Below are 18277 nucleotides of genomic sequence, written 5' to 3' on the forward strand. Positions count from 1 at the left end.
AGACATTCTTCTTTTGACAGGTAACCCAAACAGCGACGCTGATGTAAGGACTGCTGTCTGTTTAGACAGAGGACCCAGGGAGGTACCTGATCAGTGTCCTACACACTCTCTCTGACATACGTCTGCTTCCATCGCGGTCACCTGTAGACCATGTAGACCAGATGCTTCCGTTAGGTGTCATCGTGGAGCGATTTTATGTCAGCGTCTGGATTCATGAAAAAAAAAGGCCCAGATTAAAATTCTGGAACATCTCTGAATTTCTCAGTCAAAAATTAGATTAAAGGTACCAGGCAAGGGAGGACACGTGGCAGGATGCCAGTCTATTGCAGGGCACACTGACACACTGACTCACTGGCACACTGACTCACTGGCACACTGACTTACATATGGGGCGAAAATGCCACCTGCATACACGAAGAGTGGGATGGTATGCAAACCCCTAACACCAGAAGCAACACTACTGGCCACTGTGACACTCAGTAATAATGAGAATAGTGCCGTTAGAATAACAACAAAAACAACAAGTCTGTCTGGTTTCCCAACAACACATTCAGGTGCAAATTGCATTGCCAGATAAGTGAGTGCGCTACAGAAACAGGCAGAATCCTAAAAGGTACACTGTAAAATCTGCGATAGTAATGGATGATCCCGTAATATACAGGCTAGATGGTAACTTGATCCATGCTCAGTTGTTCCTATGGTTATATGTCTTCCAGGGCCCATATAAAGTGCAGGGTAAAGAAGCCCCCCCCCCGATCGGTGCTCTTTTATCATTTCATTCACGGTCCCTTATTTGGGATGTTTATGAGGCAGCACCGTGGACCTGGGGGTCGCGTTCTAAAGATGGGATTTAGCTGCATTGAATTCTCTATATTTCATTTAATAACTGTAGGCTATATGCCAGGCTGCTAGCCAGAAATACATTTCGGGGGTGTAGTAGATTTTGGGGGAGGGGGGTTCAAACATCAATTTTACTACCTGGCTATGGACGTCGGACACAGTCAAATTTCAGGGTGGGGTCAAATATTATTGCGTGGTTACAAGTCTGGTATATTACGATGCCTTAACGTGCACAGGCGAGTCAAAGTATGGTGTGACCCAAGGGGAGCCAATGAAGAGACTAGCGACAATCAGCCAGCAGGTGGGAGCACTGGTTTTGGGTTTCGAAGCAATTTCTCCCACTAGTACTTATCACTTTATTCTTCCTCAGATTTAATAGCTGGTGTTGCACCTACTGGAAGACTATGGCCGTATCTAACAGAGAAATGTATCTCTCCACTCATACACCATTATTGGCTGGTTCAGGTGTATGTGTGCGTATACTCGTGTAACGTGACAACTGGTTTGATGTCAGTTCATATTAAGATGTCTTTATCGATTACACGAAACTGGCACATTTATGCAAGCTTCACCACTTGCTTGTCAAAATAAACCTGGCTGGCTTTTCGTACAGTGTATCCAGCAGGAGGATGCTACACCTTTAAGGTTTTAGTGGCTGCTCCTGCACGTCGCTCTTTGAAAATCCCGGTGCGGCTTTTTCCTTCTCCTTCGCCTTGAAAGTTTGTCAGTGGATCTGGGATGTGAATGAAACGGAGGAGAAACCCAGGGGAACAGCAAGAGGAAAGCGCTGCTTGGGGAAACGCGGAGGCAACCGACGCTGAACACAAACCGGCAGCCGACACGGCGATCGCTAATATTATAACTCACTCTCTACATAACTATAGCGTGTGTTATCGGAAAATGCATTAAGGAACTTCTATGAAGTCGAGAGGATTATTGCATCCTTAACCGCAACTTCAGAGGCACGGCGCATGACAGCGACTATGCAGAAATTACTGCGATGTAGCTGATTTTCAAAGAAAAAGAGAAATCTAATCAAGCCATGCCTTTCGATGTACGATCATTAATGTTTGGGATTGTGACGGTACTTGTGGTATTTTTAATCATTGCTGATATTGCTGAAGTGGAAGAAGAGAATGGGTATGTAAATGCCCTTTTGCTAACATTTTTATATTTTTAAAAATAAACTATGCGCTACTTGTTTATTGATTAAAGACAGTAGGCTACATATGATCGTATGTAATCTTTACGCTTATCACTTCTTCTTACGGTAACATTGATATTATTCAATTATTCAAATAAGTTTATTTTACTGTTCGGGGTATCTAAACATCGCCCGTTGTTCCAGCTATATCCGCATTTTTCTCACGACTGAAGAGTATAAAGGTAGCAGGTGTATTTCATAAATGAAGTTATATCCTGCTATTAAATAGTTAAGTCTTGACTATTGGTTAATTTTTTGCGCCTTAAAATAAATGTTCATTTAAATTCTGAAAGACAGCTTATAACTGTTGTGCTAAGATGAAGCATCCTCCTTTTATATTTCAGCGCTCTTACAACGTACATGCTCTTCAGTAGTTTTATTTAATTTATTTATTTTTATCATATCATAGGACGTGGCCATGGGGAATATTGTGTAGAGGTTGCCTCTGCCTAGATGTGTGAAAAGCTTGATCAGAAACAGCTTGATCAGTCGTTTACCCTGCCTTTCCCCCCCCTTCACTCACTCCCTCCCTCTCATATTATATACTGCGTATTATACAAAATGCACCTGGGCACCACCTGCCGCTTTCTAGAATTGGGCTAATTCATAATTAAACTATGTGGGTTACTGACCTTTTTGAGCCACATTACTGTCAGTTTACTTCAGTGCGGGTCCCGTCACCGCGGCTGAAGGGAGAAAATGAAAAATGAATTTCAGTTTGAATTCAGGTCCCCGGTAGCAGTAAGGGTGGCGTGACGTCCAGCGTCGCCAGGCTCCTCTCCCCTTCCAGTGGAGTACTCTGTCCCTCTGGCGACTGTGGTCTTTCCAAGCTGTATTTAAAGTTGTATCTAGCTGGTAAATTAATCAAGACAGTTTGTAATTTCTGATTTCATGAACAGAGACAAATGAGACAAAATCTGTTTATTATTCATAAGTCCACTTGAGTATTCTGATCCATTACAGTCTCCCTCAGTAGAGGCAGATCATGAGGGTAATTCATATTAAGACCTTGAATAACATACAAATTCTATCAAGATCTTTCACAGCAGAGGTTATTCGATTTGTGAAAACTGGGCAGCAGGTGGCGTAGTGGTAAATGATCGAGGGGTGATTCTAGGATTTGACCTTTAAGGGGGCTCATCCCCGAGGGATGTGTACAGAAATACAGGACAAAAATTGCTAAATGGATATGGACAATAATTTTTCAGGGGGACTGAGATAAAAAAAAATAAAAAATTGGATCTAGAAAGACCTATGATTGTGACCAATTAGAATCAGTTTTATTCACCAAGCAGTTTACATGTTCAAGCTGTTTTATTTAGTTTGTGTTTGCCTACAAATAACATGGAGTGTGTACACAGTAACAACGGAGTATGGTGTTGACGTGAGACCCACAGTGCACATAAAGACAGGGAAGGGACGATAGGTGAGGCTCGCAGGAAGAAATATGACTAATTGATAGATGGCAATGAATAAGTAGTAATTCTTGTTGTGAATAGAGACAGCCCTAGGGGAAAGCTGTTTGGGGGACAGCTTGTTCCGCGTCTCAGAGACCTGTAGATGTGAGTTTCTGGAGCGAGCGCTGACCTGGGTAGGAGGGGTCACTGATGATTCTTGTTGCTCCTCAGCGAGAGGTTCTTCCCAGGAGATATAAATGGGGTGAACACTATGCTGCTTCTAATTAATGTGTTACCCAGGCAGGTGAATGCAAGCATATTTTTCCTGTTGGGGCTGCAGATTTTTATGGTCAATTATTAGGTTATTTAGGATCAAGAGGAGGCTTTGGGAGTCTAAGAGGCAAAACGCAGGAGCTCTGTGATTCTGTTCTGGCCGGCAGTGAGGCTTGTTTGCTCAACAGCTCTCATTTATTTGATGGCAAAGAGGTGTTTGCTGGGTTGGGGATTAATGTTTGATTTGTTACTGGCAGAGAACCTGACAAAATGAATAATTCACCTTTCTCCCGACAGAATCTGCTTCTTTGTTTGGAATTTCTACTTCTGGGCAAAAATAGTTCAGTTAAGGGCCATATTGATCCAATGAAGAGCTATAACACCCGAAATTCAAAAAACAGCAGCGTAGAGCTTAAAGCTGAAGTCATATTTAAAAAGAAAAAAATAATTAAATGCTGTGAGGGTAATTGTGTTTTTGTTAGTCTACCTAGGAGAAAATAAAGGTTCATGTGACCTTTTTTTAAAAAAAAAAATAAATGAAAATGGTTTTCGTTTTTTTCCTTCCTTTTTTGTCTGAATGTCAAGTTAGGTGTACATTGTGAGTCTCCTAGGAGACCAAGGCAAGGCACTGCCGTTAGCCAGAAGAAATGTGTTATAGATGTGCTGGAAGACAGCTGTGCTCTCATAGTTAAGAGGCTGTGTACTATGAGAGTTACAAAACAGCCCCGTTCTACTTGTACGTTCGCTGTGTTTTTCCTGCTGCGGGTATAACCACGCCCACCAGGATTTAAGTTCATTTTGGCTAATGTCATCTTGATCTCTCTTCCCTCTAGATCAGGGGTCTCCAACTCCGGTCCTGGAGAGCTACTATCCAGTAGGTTTTCTGTCCCACTTGGCTTCTGATGAGCCACACCTGCTCCTGGTATTTACCTGAGAACAGGTGTGGCTCATCAGAAGCCAGGTAGGATAGAAAACCTACTGGACGGTAGCTTTCCAGGACCAGAGTTGGAGACCCCTGCTCTAGATTCTCATGGTCTGGATTTCTGGACTTCTGAATCTGTTTCTGATATCTGTGGTTTGGATTTATTTGATTGGTTCGTACACTTGACCTTGCTTATTGTTACAGACTTGAGTTTTGGTTGATCCAGTTGTTGAGTCCTTGTGGTCAGCACCTCAGCTTCCGTCAGCACTGAGTCCCTTGTGGTCAGCACCTCAGCTTCCGTCAGCAGTGAGTCCTTGTGGTCAGCACCTCAGCTTCCGTCAGCAGTGAGCCCTTGAGGTCAGCACCTCAGCTTCCGTCAGCAGTGAGTCCTTGTGGTCAGCACCTCAGCTTCCGTCATCAGTGAGTCCTTGTGGTCAGCACCTCAGCTTCCGTCAGCAGTGAGTCCTTGTGGTCAGCACCTCAGCTTCCGTCAGGAGTGAGCCCTTGTGGTCAGCACCTCAGCTTCCTTCAGCAGTGAGTCCTTGTGGTCAGCACCTCAGCTTCTTTCAGCAGTGAGTCCTTGTGATCAGCACCTCAACTTCCGTCAGCACTGAGTCCTTGTGGTCAGCACCTCAGCTTCCGTCAGCAGTGAGCCCTTGTGGTCAGCACCTTAGCTTCCGTCAGCACTGAGTCCTTGTGGTCAGCACCTCAGCTTCCATCAGCAGTGAGTCCTTGTGGTCATCACCTCAGCTTCCGTCAGCAGTGAGTCCTTGTGGTCAGCACCTCAGCTTCCGTCAGCAGTGAGTCCTTGTGGTCATCACCTCAGCTTCCGTCAGCAGTGAGTCCTTGTGGTCAGCACCTCAGCTTCCGTCATCAGTGAGTCCTTGTGGTCATCACCTCAGCTTCCGTCAGCAGTGAGTTCTTGTGGTCAGCACCTCAGCTTCCGTCAGCAGTGAGCCCTTGTGGTCAGCACCTCAGCTTCCGTCAGCAGTGAGTCCTTGTTGTCAGCACCTCAGCTTCTGTCAGCAGTGAGTCCTTGTGGTCAGCACCTCAGCTCCTGTCAGCAGTGAATCCTTGTGGTCAGCACCTCAGCTTCTGTCAGCAGTGAGTCACAGTTTGGGGTTTGACCTTTTGCCTGAGATCATGCACTCTGTTCAGCATCCTGTCACAACTGTCATCTTTCCTTAATGCCTTCCTGTTGTCATGACAATAATTACGTGTGGAAGTAGTCGACACATGTCCTCAATGGGTGGAGAGATTTGCCACATTTCTACAAAGGGTAGGGAGATGGTTTCAGGAAAATATTCGCACTTTGTCTCATTTAGTAAAAAGTTTACGTAAGTGGTGTAATTTTGTTAATTGCATTGTTTATTTCCAAAAGCTGGGTCCATCCTAGCTTCACATCCTAATGTTCTCAACCTGATTGGAGTGTTTTTCAGCATGCAGTTTCTTTTTGGCAAATATTTCATATTTGCATAAATTGCTTGCTGTATGCTGATCTACATATTATGCAATTTGAATATTGCAAACAATATTTCGTGTGGGTTGAGATTAAATGTCAGGCACACAGCAGCAAACTGATAACCATAAAGGTTTAATATAAGCAGTATTCAGTACTGCAGTTTTCATTTGATCACTGTTAATTAATGGTATGGCTTACGTATGAACAGTCAATGTTAATTAACATAGTTTTCATTTGAGCAAACTGTTAATTCACTCTGAAACATTCCATGAGTAGAGAAGAATGACAATAAAGCTATTTTTATACTTTCACAATAATCTTCATGTATATTGTGAGCTGCTGTAATCAATCTTCCTCAAGTCAGGGATAGACCATCAGTGTTATACATATGCAGGGCCTGAAACAAATGAAAATATTATTGATGCTTGTCATGGTATAGCTGGTCAGTTTACTAAAGTTCATGACTGAAGCCAGTTCTATCACTAGGGGGTTGCTGGTTCAAATCCCAGGAAAGATCCTACTGTACTGTCCCCAAATTATGGAAGAGAGGCATCCCCAAATCGTGGAAGAGAGACATCCCCAAATCGTGGAAGAGAGACTTCCCCATATTGTGGAAGAGAGATGTCCCCAAATCGTGGAAGAGAGACATCCCCAAATTATGAAAGAGAGACATACTCAAATTATGGAAGAGAGATGTCCCCAAATTTAGGAAGGGACAGATCCCCAAATTAACCAAATACCTGCATCTCCAGGTACAGCAGCCATCGAGGCAACAAGGCATTATCATTTTCACTTTTATCATGTCTTCCATCAGTTAACGATTACTGGACATTTTCACTCAGTTCAAACAGGACGATGGCCATCTTAAAAATCAATTTCTGATGATATCTAAGTTATATTTCTAGGTGTAAAAACAAATTAATCAATCAAGATGTTTTCCAGTGGCAGTACCTTAAGTCTTGGTTATAGATTTTACACAGTGGATGTGAAAACTGCTTTCAGATGAGCACTCAGATGCATCTCACGCAGCAAAAAGCAAGCCTCGTCTATCTTGCAAAGTTGTTATGAAAACCTTGAGGGTTAATTCAGTGCAGCCGAGGAACGTATTGTTCCCAATGAAAGGATAGGAGGACATGCATTTAAAAATTAAGAGAATTTCTTTGTTAACCATACACAGACTGTGATATAGCATTAACTCTGATTTAAATCTAAGTACAATCTATTCAAGCACATGTAACCAACCCATTATGTACAAAAGTATTGGGACATACTTTTCAATCATTGAATTCAGGTATTTCATTCAGACCCACAGATGTATAAAATCAAGCACCTAGTCATGCAGTCAGGTTCACAAATACAGTGGTACCTCAGCTCTCGAACTCATTAGAACTCGAATTTCTCTAAAGTTGAACCAACCAGTTAGAAAAAAAAAAATACCTAGAACTCGATCTGAATCTCAGAAGTCAAACCGTGAACTGCGTGGGAGCTTCATGGAAGGGCTTCCATGGCCGAGCCTCTGCATGCAGGCCTCACATCACCAAGTCAATACCCAGAGCTGTGCCAGCGGTATGGCTTGGTGGAGGGGGGGTAATGGCATGGGGCTGTTTTTCAGAGGTTAGGTTAGGCCTCCTAGATCCAGTGAAGGGAGTTCCTAATGCTTCAGCATATCAAGACATTCTGGCCTTTTTCTGTTCCAGCATGACTGTGCCGCAGTGCACAAAGCAAGGCCCATAAAGACATGGTTGGGTGAGTTTGGTGTGGGAGAACTTAACTGGCCCACATAGAGCCCCGACCTCAACCCCATCAGACACCTTTGAGATGAACTAGAATGGAGATTGTGAGTCAGGCCTTCATGTCCAACATCTGTGCCTGACCTCACAAACGCTCTTCTGGATGAATGGGCAAAAAATCCCACAGATACCCTCCTAAATCTTGTGGAAAGTCTTCCCAGAAGAGTGGCAGCTGTTATAGCTGCAAAGGGGGGATCAACTCCATGCCTATGGATTTAGAATGGGACGTCATAGAAGTTCCTGTAAGTGTAGTGGCCAGGTGTCCCAATACTTTTGTCCGTATAGTGCACGTAAACTATATAAAAAATAAACTGAAAAAGACCATAATCTGCTTCCTGCATAAGAATTCAAATGAAATTATGCATTTCTATCATGTTTTAGGCTATGATACAATAACATATTTTCTAAGAGAATAATTATATTAATAGAGAAGTTACCGAACTCTGCTTTTATCCCTTTGTGTTTCATAACGCTTGTAAAATGTAATTAACTTTTAGATACGTATTTACCGTATTTGCATACAAATGGAGCATAACCCATAACGGCGATAAGATATATCTGAGCTTTTGGCGAATAGCTTATCTTGCTATGAGATGCGGTCAGTGTTGTAAACAGAAAACGGTGTTGATTTAAGAAAAATGTTAAAAGATTTATTTTGCAGCTTCCCACCCGCAGTGGCATGCTGGCTACTGGGACACAAACCCCTTCTATGTGAGATATAATTATGAAGCTCGTTTACATAATCAGGGTATAAAGTGCTATGAGATGTATTATACTGTATTTACCCCGATATCACATGCAGCATGTGCTAAGTGTAGGGCCATAGTAATATTATTGTTTTTCTTATTTTATTTTTCCTTTAATTGATTTAGGAACAGTGCAGGGAGCAAGCGAGGGGTGCCCAGCCTCAGATACAGGGTTCAGGGCCCCAGCAGGTGAGTCTATCATCCATCCTGCTACTCTCTCTGAGCTTCCCTCCCCAGGACTGATGCCAGCCCTTGCTACTAACTCGAACGGGGGAACAATCCGCACCGTTTGCTGCCCATTCGCTTTTAAAACAGATTAATGTCTTTGTAATTTGACCTAAGGTAGGGGGAGAAATCCAGTTTCCATAGAAACGCAGAAAACCTCAGTGATATGGAAATGTCTGTAGGCTATCAAATGATGCGCATTCAATCTAATTATTTGGCAAACTTTCGTCGCTAATTATATTCTCTGAATATACTAATGTTGGAGCCAGCACTTGTCCTAGACAGGTTTACTTTAAACAGTTCTTTATCGTTGTATCAGATTGGTATCTGCTATCTTCTATATACCTCAATAGCAAGAAAATGACACTTAATGTCAATAAAAGAAAGACTTAATGAAACAGGAGTCCAAAGGGGGCGCCATTACGGCCGCTTAGCTAATTGGTTGCATGTCGATCCTTCTCCCCCCGGATGCAGGACTGTGTCCACGGAGCCAGATGCCACACGGAAAGCTGGATCGGCGCCGAGCAGCAGTCCCGCTCCGCCCGGGTCCGCTAACGAGCCCTCGTCCAGGGGCTGGCGTTTCAGCGGGACCCTTTCAAACCAGATCAGGTAGACGACTCCTCTCAGAGCTCCGTCACTGTCACCTGCCGGAAGCAGCAAGCAACCTGCCAGCTAATACCGTGACAGCAGACTCGCATGCTTTTATGTGGCAGGAAATGTGCTATCTGTGTAAATTGAATTATAGCTAATAAAGGACCCCCAGCTAGATATTAAAATGTTATATGCAACGGTGATGATTATATGCAAAGGTGCAGATTAATAGACACCAAGGGATAAACATGTAAACATCAATTAAGTGTAAATATTAATGGCTCTGTTGGGTGCCGCTCCACCTCACTGGGTTCTTATAAATTGTACAGCTGGTAGTTTCTCTGGTATGTTTGCCGGTAGCTGTTCTTTGGTTTGTACCTGCTTTAGTTAAAGTAATGAGGGCACCAGGATGGTGATGTGATATGCACTAAGACACAAATAACAGCGTTTCACATTCAGGAAGGACATCCTGAGGTTTCTGGATGCAGAGAGAGACATCTCCATACTTAAGGGGACCTTGAAGCCGGGAGACGTCATCCACTATGTCTTCGACCGCCAGAGCACCACGAACGTCTCAGAGAACTTGCACGCGCTCCTGCCCACAACGTCACCCATGAAGAACCGGCACTACCAGCGCTGTGCCATAGTGGGGAACTCGGGGATTCTGCTGAACAGCAGCTGCGGGAAGGAGATCGACTCCCACGATTTTGTCATCAGGTAAGGATTTGCATAAAGCGAGCCAGCTTCTCCGGGAAGGTGCCACACTTCCGGAAGATGTCACACCTACCGCTTTTATGCCCGCAATGAAAAATATATATATGCATATTTACAGCTGGCAAAAATAACTGCAACTTTTCTGACACCTCTTTTGTGACTCACGGACTTCCAGACTGAGCGGCGATACTTACAGCAATTAGACTCCTGCCGCGTAAATTTGACATTTAAAGAGCTCCAGTGATCTGCCGAGAATTTAATGAGCCGCATTCTGCAGACCTGCTATTCCTGGACCAGTTTAGCATATTTAGACGACACCCCCGGTCTGAGCGCCGCCGTCTGCCGTCTCGGCCTGGAGCGCCGATTCGGTTCGCCACCACGCTGACGGACAGCGGCAGTCACACTGTGATGGCGGGGGAGGTGTGTTCCTGCTGCCTCCAAGTCCCGATGTAAATGCTCGCAGTGACTGTCGCCCCCCCAAGTCAGCGACCTACCCTTTGCACTCACGCCAGAAGGGGGCATCTTGAGTCCTCCTGAGCCTGGTCTGTGTCAAGCAGTAGTGAACGTCTGTACTCCCGATGTGGGGCTTGGGGGCGCAGTGGGAGCTAAAGCAGCAGGCTATTCACCTGCATGCGTTTTGCTCTAAAACCATGAATATAAAAACAATTAATTGGCTACTTCTATTTCTTAATCTGTACATCTTATTGGATGAAACCTGATACCTTCTGGTCATCCATTTTCGTCAGCTTTTTCAGATAACAGCCTTAGCTGCAATTATGTGCATGGTGTAATCCATCTGCTTATCTCTTTTTATCTACCGGGCCCAGTCATGGCGGTCCATAGGCTATCCAGCTGCTGGACACACACGTGCACGCATGTACACACACACAGACACACGCACAGACACACACACATAGACAGACCTGTACTCATATTTTCTGTGGATTGTCCATTCATTTCTATGGGCATAACCCTAATCCCATCAATGACGACCTTAACCCCTACCCAGCCCTAACCTTAACCATAAGTAAGTAAATACAGGACTTTTGGCATCTTTAGTTCTTTGATTGCAGTCACGGACTTTTATAAAATTGAGTTTTCCCTTGTGGGGACTGAAAAAATGGTCCCCACAATGTCAAAATAACAATATAAAAAATATATATATTTTTCTGGTCCCCACAATGTAATGCATATCTGATGCCCCCCCTCCACCCCCCCACACACACACATATACCCACACACACACACACATATACCCACACACCAATTTCACTGTGTGAGAATGCCAGAAATAACAAGAAATTAATCAGCAGGAGAGTACGCAAACTGACATGTGAAATGGTAGCCCTGTCACACTATCATGGTTTTACTCAGATTGGCTTGACTTAGGGAGACAATCAGTGCCTTCGGTTAGACATCATCACTTTATCTTCCTGCTAGGAAGAGCATTTTATTGTATTATATATATATATATATATATATATATATATATATATATATATATATATATATTACAGTTTTTTTTGTAGTGCATGTACTTTTATGTAACCAAACAACACTTATCAGAATGACTGTATTTCTAAAAAGTTTTTGTGATGAAAAAACATCTCAGGCTCAGTGTCAACCCCCAGTCTCTCCTCCCCCCACCCGCAGTGCCCCTGAGAGCTGGTGTTGGATTTTGGACAGCATGCAGACCCTTTCATTTACCCTAGTGTGTGTGTCTTAGGTGCAATCTGGCCCCAGTGCAGGAGTTTGAGCTGGATGTGGGGCTGCGCACGGGCCTGGTGACCATGAACCCCTCGGTGGTTCAGAGGGCCTTCCAGGACCTAGGCAGTGCCCGCTGGCGGGAGCACTTCCTGCAGCGGCTGCGCGGCCTCGACGACGCTGTGCTCTGGATCCCTGCCTTCATGGCCAAAGGCGGTGAGCGGCGAGTGGAGTTGGCCCTCGACGTCATCCGGCGGCAGCGCCTTGCAGTCAGGCCTGCCTTCCCTTCCCTGCGCCTGCTGGATGCTGTGCGTGGGTGAGACAGCTAATATCACACCCTCAGACTCACACTGGGGACCAGAGTCACCCTCAGACTCACACCGGGGACCAGAGACACCCTCAGACTCACACTGGGGACCAGAGACACCCTCAGACTCACATTGGGGACCAGAGTCACCCTCAGACTCACACCGGGGACCAGAGACACCCTCAGACTCACACTGGGGACCAGAGACACCCTCAGACTCACATCGGGGACCAGAGTCACCCTCAGACTCACATCGGGGACCAGAGTCACCCTCAGACTCACATCGGGGACCAGAGTCACCCTCAGACTCACATCGGGGACCAGAGTCACCCTCAGACTCACACCGGGGACCAGAGACACCCTCAGACTCACACCGGGGACCAGAGTCACCCTCAGACTCACAACGGGGAGCAGAGTCACCCTCAGACTCACATTGGGGACCAGAGACACCCTCAGATTCACACCGGGGACCAGAGACACCCTCAGACTCACATCGGGGACCAGAGACACCCTCAGACTCACATTGGGGACCAGAGACACCCTCAGACTCACATCGGGGACCAGAGACACCCTAGGACTTACATCGGGGATCAGAGACACCCTCAGACTCACACCGGGGACCAGAGACACCCTCAGACTCACATTGGGGACCAGAGACACCCTCAGATTCACACCAGGGACCAGAGACACTCTCAGACTCACATACGGTGCTTTTCCACCACACCAAGTGTGGTACTTTTGGTATGGTACTTTTGGTACTCTCACTTTTCCATTGACTTCCAGTCGAGTACCGGTACCAAAAGTTCCAGTACCGAAAGTACCAAACCAGCTGGGGTACTTCATTGGTACTTTGGGGTGGGACTTGAAACGCTTTCTTTGTTAATTGGTTATACAAATAGCCTGTCGCTGAAACACAATACAACTGCTGTCTTGAAAACGGTTGCGAACTCAGAAAACAATATAAACGCAGTAAAAAAGAATCCAATTTGGTTGAAAGAACATATAGAACAAAAAGACTCGGATGGCATGACAAGCAATTAAAAAGCAATCTTGTTGAATATACTAATACAGCATGCATATAGCGTGCTGTCCTAGCAATGTGATTTTGTTATAAATATAGCAATATATTTCGAGTGATATAAACGGCATGGATGAAAATGATTATAGTTGTCTTGGAGAATGTATGCACCTCTCATGCAAAAGATAAACTTTGAACTGATTTTTAAACATATAGGAATCTATAAAAGGAATAATAATTAAAATAGCAAGTTTTTTTTCCTATGACAGAGTAACAGCAAAATTTTAACCCCCTGCACTATGATGTCCATACAGAATTGAAAGTAAGAAAAAAGCCTTTAATTTAGCTGACTAGCGATGTAACAATTGAATGTGCAAAGCATGTGATGTTGGTATTAATATTGTACATTGCCAAGCCATTTTTCAGATTCAGTACAAAATGCCCATGCCTTGCGCCGGTACCAGTTTTTATGCCAGTGGAAAACCAACACCTTGAAGTACTGTACTTTCGGTACTTTCCCGAAGTACGAAAAGTTCGGTACCTGGTGCAGTGGAAAAACGCCCATAAATCCTCAGACTCACACCAGGGACCAGAGACATACCCTCAGACTGATTCCGGGGACCACACACACACACCCTCAGCCTCACACTGACATTCACTGCACATTTCAAATGACATCCGAACAAAACGTAATTGAACACGTCGACGAGGACAATCTGTTGCATACTTAAAACATCTATGTCTCGGTCTGTCACACCACAACCCTAGAGGCTGCAGGGTGATTTTAATGCAGCAGACCCACAAATAGAGCACAAATAAACATATTGTGGTGAGTATGTGAGTCGTTTTAATAAAGGAGATGAAAGCTCTTTTAAAATGGAAGTTGCTCTCTTCATTAACAGCGGCACAGACAGAGAATTTACACGACACTCATGGCTACGTGCTAACAAACATTACATAGTTATGACATTTTTTATTTACAACATAATTACACAGATACACGTATTAATTTACATTATTAAAAGATATGTGTGGTGCAGTGCAAAGCATGCTGGTAACTGCATATTTAGTCCTGCTGACCAGCCGCAGCGTTATATTCCATCCATCCATCCATCCATCCATGTTCTACCACTTTTTGGGGTCGGGTTGCAGGGGCATTAGTCTAAGCAGGGAAACCCAGACTTCCCTCTCCTTGTCCAGCTCCTCCAAGGGAATCCCGAGGCGTTCCCAAGCCAGCTGAGAGACATAGTCCCTCCAGCGTGTCCTGGGTCTTCCCCGGGGCCTCCTCCCAGTGGGACATGCCCGGAACACCTCACCAGGGAGGCGTCCAGGAGGCATCCTGACTAGATGCCCGAGCCACCTCATCTGGCTCCTCTCAATGCGGAGGAGCAGCGGCTCTACTCTGAGTCCCTCCCGAATGACCGAGCTCCTCACCCTATCTCTAAAGGAGAGCCCAGCCACCCTGTGGAGGAAACCCATTTTGGCCGCTTGAATTCGCAACCTCGTTCTTTCGGTCACTACCCACAGCTCGTGACCATAGGTGAGGGTAGGAACGTAGATCGACTGGTAAATCGAGAGCTTTGCCTTTTGGCTCAGCTCCTTCTTCACCATGACAGACCGATGCAGCGCCCGCATCACTGCGGACGCCGCACCAATCCGCCTGTCGATCTCCCGCTCCATCGTCACCCCACTCGTGAACAAGACCCCAAGATACTTAAACTACTCCACTTGGGGAAGGACTCCCTCCCCGACCCGGAGAGAGCACTCCACCCTTTTTCAGCTGAGGACCATGTTCTCGGATTCGGAGGTGCTGATTTTCATCCCACCCGCTTCACACTCGGCTGTGAATTGCTCCAGTGAGAGCTGAAGGTCATGGTCCGATGAAGCCAACAGAACCATATCATCTGCAAAAAGCAGAGACCTAATCCTGAGGTCACCAAACCGGACACCCTCAATGCCCTAGCTGCGCCTAGAAATTCTGTCCATAAAAGTTATGAACAGAATCGGTGACAAAGGGCAAATCTGGCAGAGTCCAACCCTCACCCGAAAGGAGTCCGACTTACTGCGCATAAGCGTAAACAACAGTTAGAACCCGTCCCCCCACCCGAAGGAGAATGGAGGCTACCCTCTCGTACACTGTGGTAAACCCCAATGCACAGGCGCCCAGCCAGTAGGCAATAAGTGTGCCCACCCCTGCTCAGCGCCTCTACCCGCAAGCAACTCCAGAGTGGAAGAGGGTCCAACCCCCCTCTAGGAGATTGGTTCCAGAGCCCAAGCCATGTGTTGAGGTGAACCCAACTTTATCTAGTAGGAACCTCACAACCTTGCGCACCAGCTCAGGCTCCTTCCCTGCCAGAGAGGTGACATTCCATGTCCCTGGAGCCAGCTTCTGCAGATGAGGATCAGACCACCAAGGTCCCCGCCTTAGGCCACTGCCCAACTCACACTGCACCCGACCCCTTTGGCCCCTCCTACAGGTGGTGAGCCCATTGGAGGGCAGAACCACATGCCTTCTTCAGGCTGTGCCCAACCAGGCCCCATGGGTGCAGACCTGGCTACCAGGCGCTCGCCATCGAGCCCCACCCCCAGGCCTGGCTCCAGGGAGGGGCCCCAGTGACCCGCGTTCGGGCGGGGGGGAAACGCAAATCCATGTCGTTTGTCATCATAAGGGGTCTAATGAGCCGCACTTCGTCTGGTTCCTCACCCAGGACCTGTTTGCCTTGGGTGGCCCTACCAGGGGCATAAAGTCCCGGGCAACTTAGCTTCTGGGATCATTGGAACACGCAAACCCCTCCACCACGATAATTTGTCAGCTCCAGGAGAGGATAGCGTCATATTATGTTAGCCAATCGTGAATAGGGGGTGGGATCAGAACAAATGAAAAATTTTGCATCTGGGGCCCTGTACGGGTAGGGCACCGAAAGAGTGATTACCGCGGTGATTATGGCTCATTCCACGTCAATTCCATTGATTTCATTTGAAATATACGCCCACTTTAATCTGTGAAGCATGTGTGAATGACTAACTGGATGATACATTTAGCAGTGCTTTTTGATGGTCAGGAGCCAAGGCTGCTTTAGATGGTAGGTGAGTCCTACAGGCAGCACTGAATGACCAGGGCAGGTGGGCCTTTGGAGCAGTAGCCTGCTCCGTGTTTCTTCAGACTGTCGGGGTCATGCTTCCTGTCCCCCCTCCCAGGGTTGGCAGGTCTTACGCATCTGGCATGACACTCCCGCTTTCAGACTCTCATGCTCACACAAGAAATCTCATTTATTCCATTATAAACCTAAAATTAGCTACATGTACAGTGTAGGGGAAGTTTGCAACCAACAGACTATTTACAAGGTAATAAAATTGTTTAAATACATGTACATGTGTGTGCAGATTTGTCTCAAATTGAAAATCTCACTTAAGCCAGCTAACAAAAGTCCACCCCCCCCCCCCAGATGGGAATGAAGTAGAGAGTGGTGTTGTGTGTCACAGAGTAGCTTGATCTGATTTCTCACGGATATCGGAATCAAGACTTCACCTCCTTCGGGGTGAAAAAAGACCCCCAAACACAAAACTGTAATGCTGTTGGAATTTTAAGCGGGCAGAGAGATCACCTCTATAGCGGCCTGTGGCCTGCATTTCTTTCACTCCTTCTGCAGGACAGACAACAGCGAAGTGTTTGCGTGTGGGGTTGCCAGGTTCCCGCCGCTCCCTCCCCATTTGTGCAAACAGAAGAATGCATGTAATGTTGATCAAGCTCTTCAGAAGCCCTGAATTCACAGGCTTTTAAAGAGAAGCTGTTCAAACAATAACACACGCAGCACAGATGTGAGCCCAAGACTGGCCACCTGGGGGCGATATTAGTGTGTGATATTAGTATGTGAATAAATAGCAGTGCTTTGGAAAATGCAGTCAAAATACCACATACTGTGGTATAATGTATGAAAAGTATGATGGTATGAAAAACTAAATACTGCTCAAACATAGCTGGATGTAGCCTAAACCGAATTAAAGCAGTGATGACGATGATTTGATGGCGTCATATCATTTGATTAAGTTTTAAGTGATTTTATGCACATAAGCATTATGCACATTGTGCACATATGGCAGCTGTCTTATGTCAGTCGTCTGAGAGGTTAATTTCATGACACAATTTAGACAAGTGTGTGTGTGTGTGTGTGTGCGTGTGTGCTGCCTTACACCCATAGCCCCCGGGATTACAGAAAAGATAGAAAAGATAATCTCTCTGCTGTGTGACTGTGTACCTGCACAGGTACAGTACGAACGCACTCCTCGTTAAGGTGAATCTCTCTGCTGCGTGTCTGTGTACCTGCACAGGTACAGTACGAACGCACTCCTCGTTAAGGTGAATCTCTCTGCTGTGTGACTGTGTACCTGCACAGGTACAGTACGAACGCACTCCTTGTTAAGGTGAATCTCTCTGCTGTGTGTCTGTGTACTTGCACAGGTACTGGTTGACCAACAAGGTCCACATCAAGAGACCGACCACGGGCCTGCTGATGTACACCATGGCCACACGTTTCTGCGAGGAGATCCACCTTTACGGCTTCTGGCCCTTCTCACATGATGCCCAGGGAAACGCAGTGAAGTATCACTACTACGACAGTCTGACGTACGGCTACACATCCCGTACCAGCCCACACACCATGCCGCTGGAGTTTAGGACCCTGAGCAGACTGCACGCCCTGGGAGTCCTACAGCTCCACACGGGGTCCTGCCGAAACGCCACAGGACGCCTCTAGATGTGGGTCGGCGGAAGCTCACCAGCCACATCTCCAACGCCTGCGTATTTCGTTGCAGGATGCTCAGCAGATTTAAGCTGATTCATCAGGACACAATCCAAGTCCTGTGGGCTTTACCTAGCATCCTGTTTGATGTCAACACAGACCACTCAAACAAGGCAAGTTACCTTGGAAACGCTGAGGTTTGTCCATCTGAAGTAACTGTGAGCCCCCATAAAATAATGTGAACATATCACAATGTAATCAGACATCAGGTCCTTCATGTAATTATTCTGTACAGACTGAAACTGGTTAATATAATTTTGTTTGACTTCTTCTCCTTATGTAGGC

General features: G+C 45.9%; 1 protein-coding gene across 1 annotated transcript; it reads left to right on the plus strand.

Annotated features, from left to right (window-relative positions):
- The first annotated feature begins 1130 nt into the window (after nucleotides 1-1130).
- LOC111845737 (alpha-2,8-sialyltransferase 8B-like) lies at nucleotides 1131-18270 on the plus strand. Its single transcript, XM_023815365.2, has 6 exons — nucleotides 1131-1980; nucleotides 8761-8823; nucleotides 9334-9468; nucleotides 9910-10167; nucleotides 11891-12184; nucleotides 17653-18270. The coding sequence occupies exons 1-6, from the start codon at nucleotides 1883-1885 to the stop codon at nucleotides 17945-17947; spliced, it is 1143 nt and encodes a 380-aa protein (XP_023671133.2). The 5' UTR covers nucleotides 1131-1882; the 3' UTR covers nucleotides 17948-18270.
- The last annotated feature ends 7 nt before the right edge of the window (nucleotides 18271-18277 follow it).

Source organism: Paramormyrops kingsleyae, chromosome 13 (genome assembly GCF_048594095.1).
Source record: "Paramormyrops kingsleyae isolate MSU_618 chromosome 13, PKINGS_0.4, whole genome shotgun sequence".
NCBI classification, from domain to species: Eukaryota; Metazoa; Chordata; class Actinopteri; order Osteoglossiformes; family Mormyridae; genus Paramormyrops; species Paramormyrops kingsleyae.

Coding starts and splice junctions, on each gene's coding strand:
- LOC111845737 (XM_023815365.2), top strand. CDS start 1,883: ATGCCTTTCGATGTACGATCATTAATGTTTGGGATTGTGACGGTACTT. Junction 8,824..9,333: donor AGGGTTCAGGGCCCCAGCAG/GTGAGTCTATCA, acceptor CCCCGGATGCAG/GACTGTGTCCACGGAGCCAG. Junction 10,168..11,890: donor TCCCACGATTTTGTCATCAG/GTAAGGATTTGC, acceptor TGTGTGTCTTAG/GTGCAATCTGGCCCCAGTGC.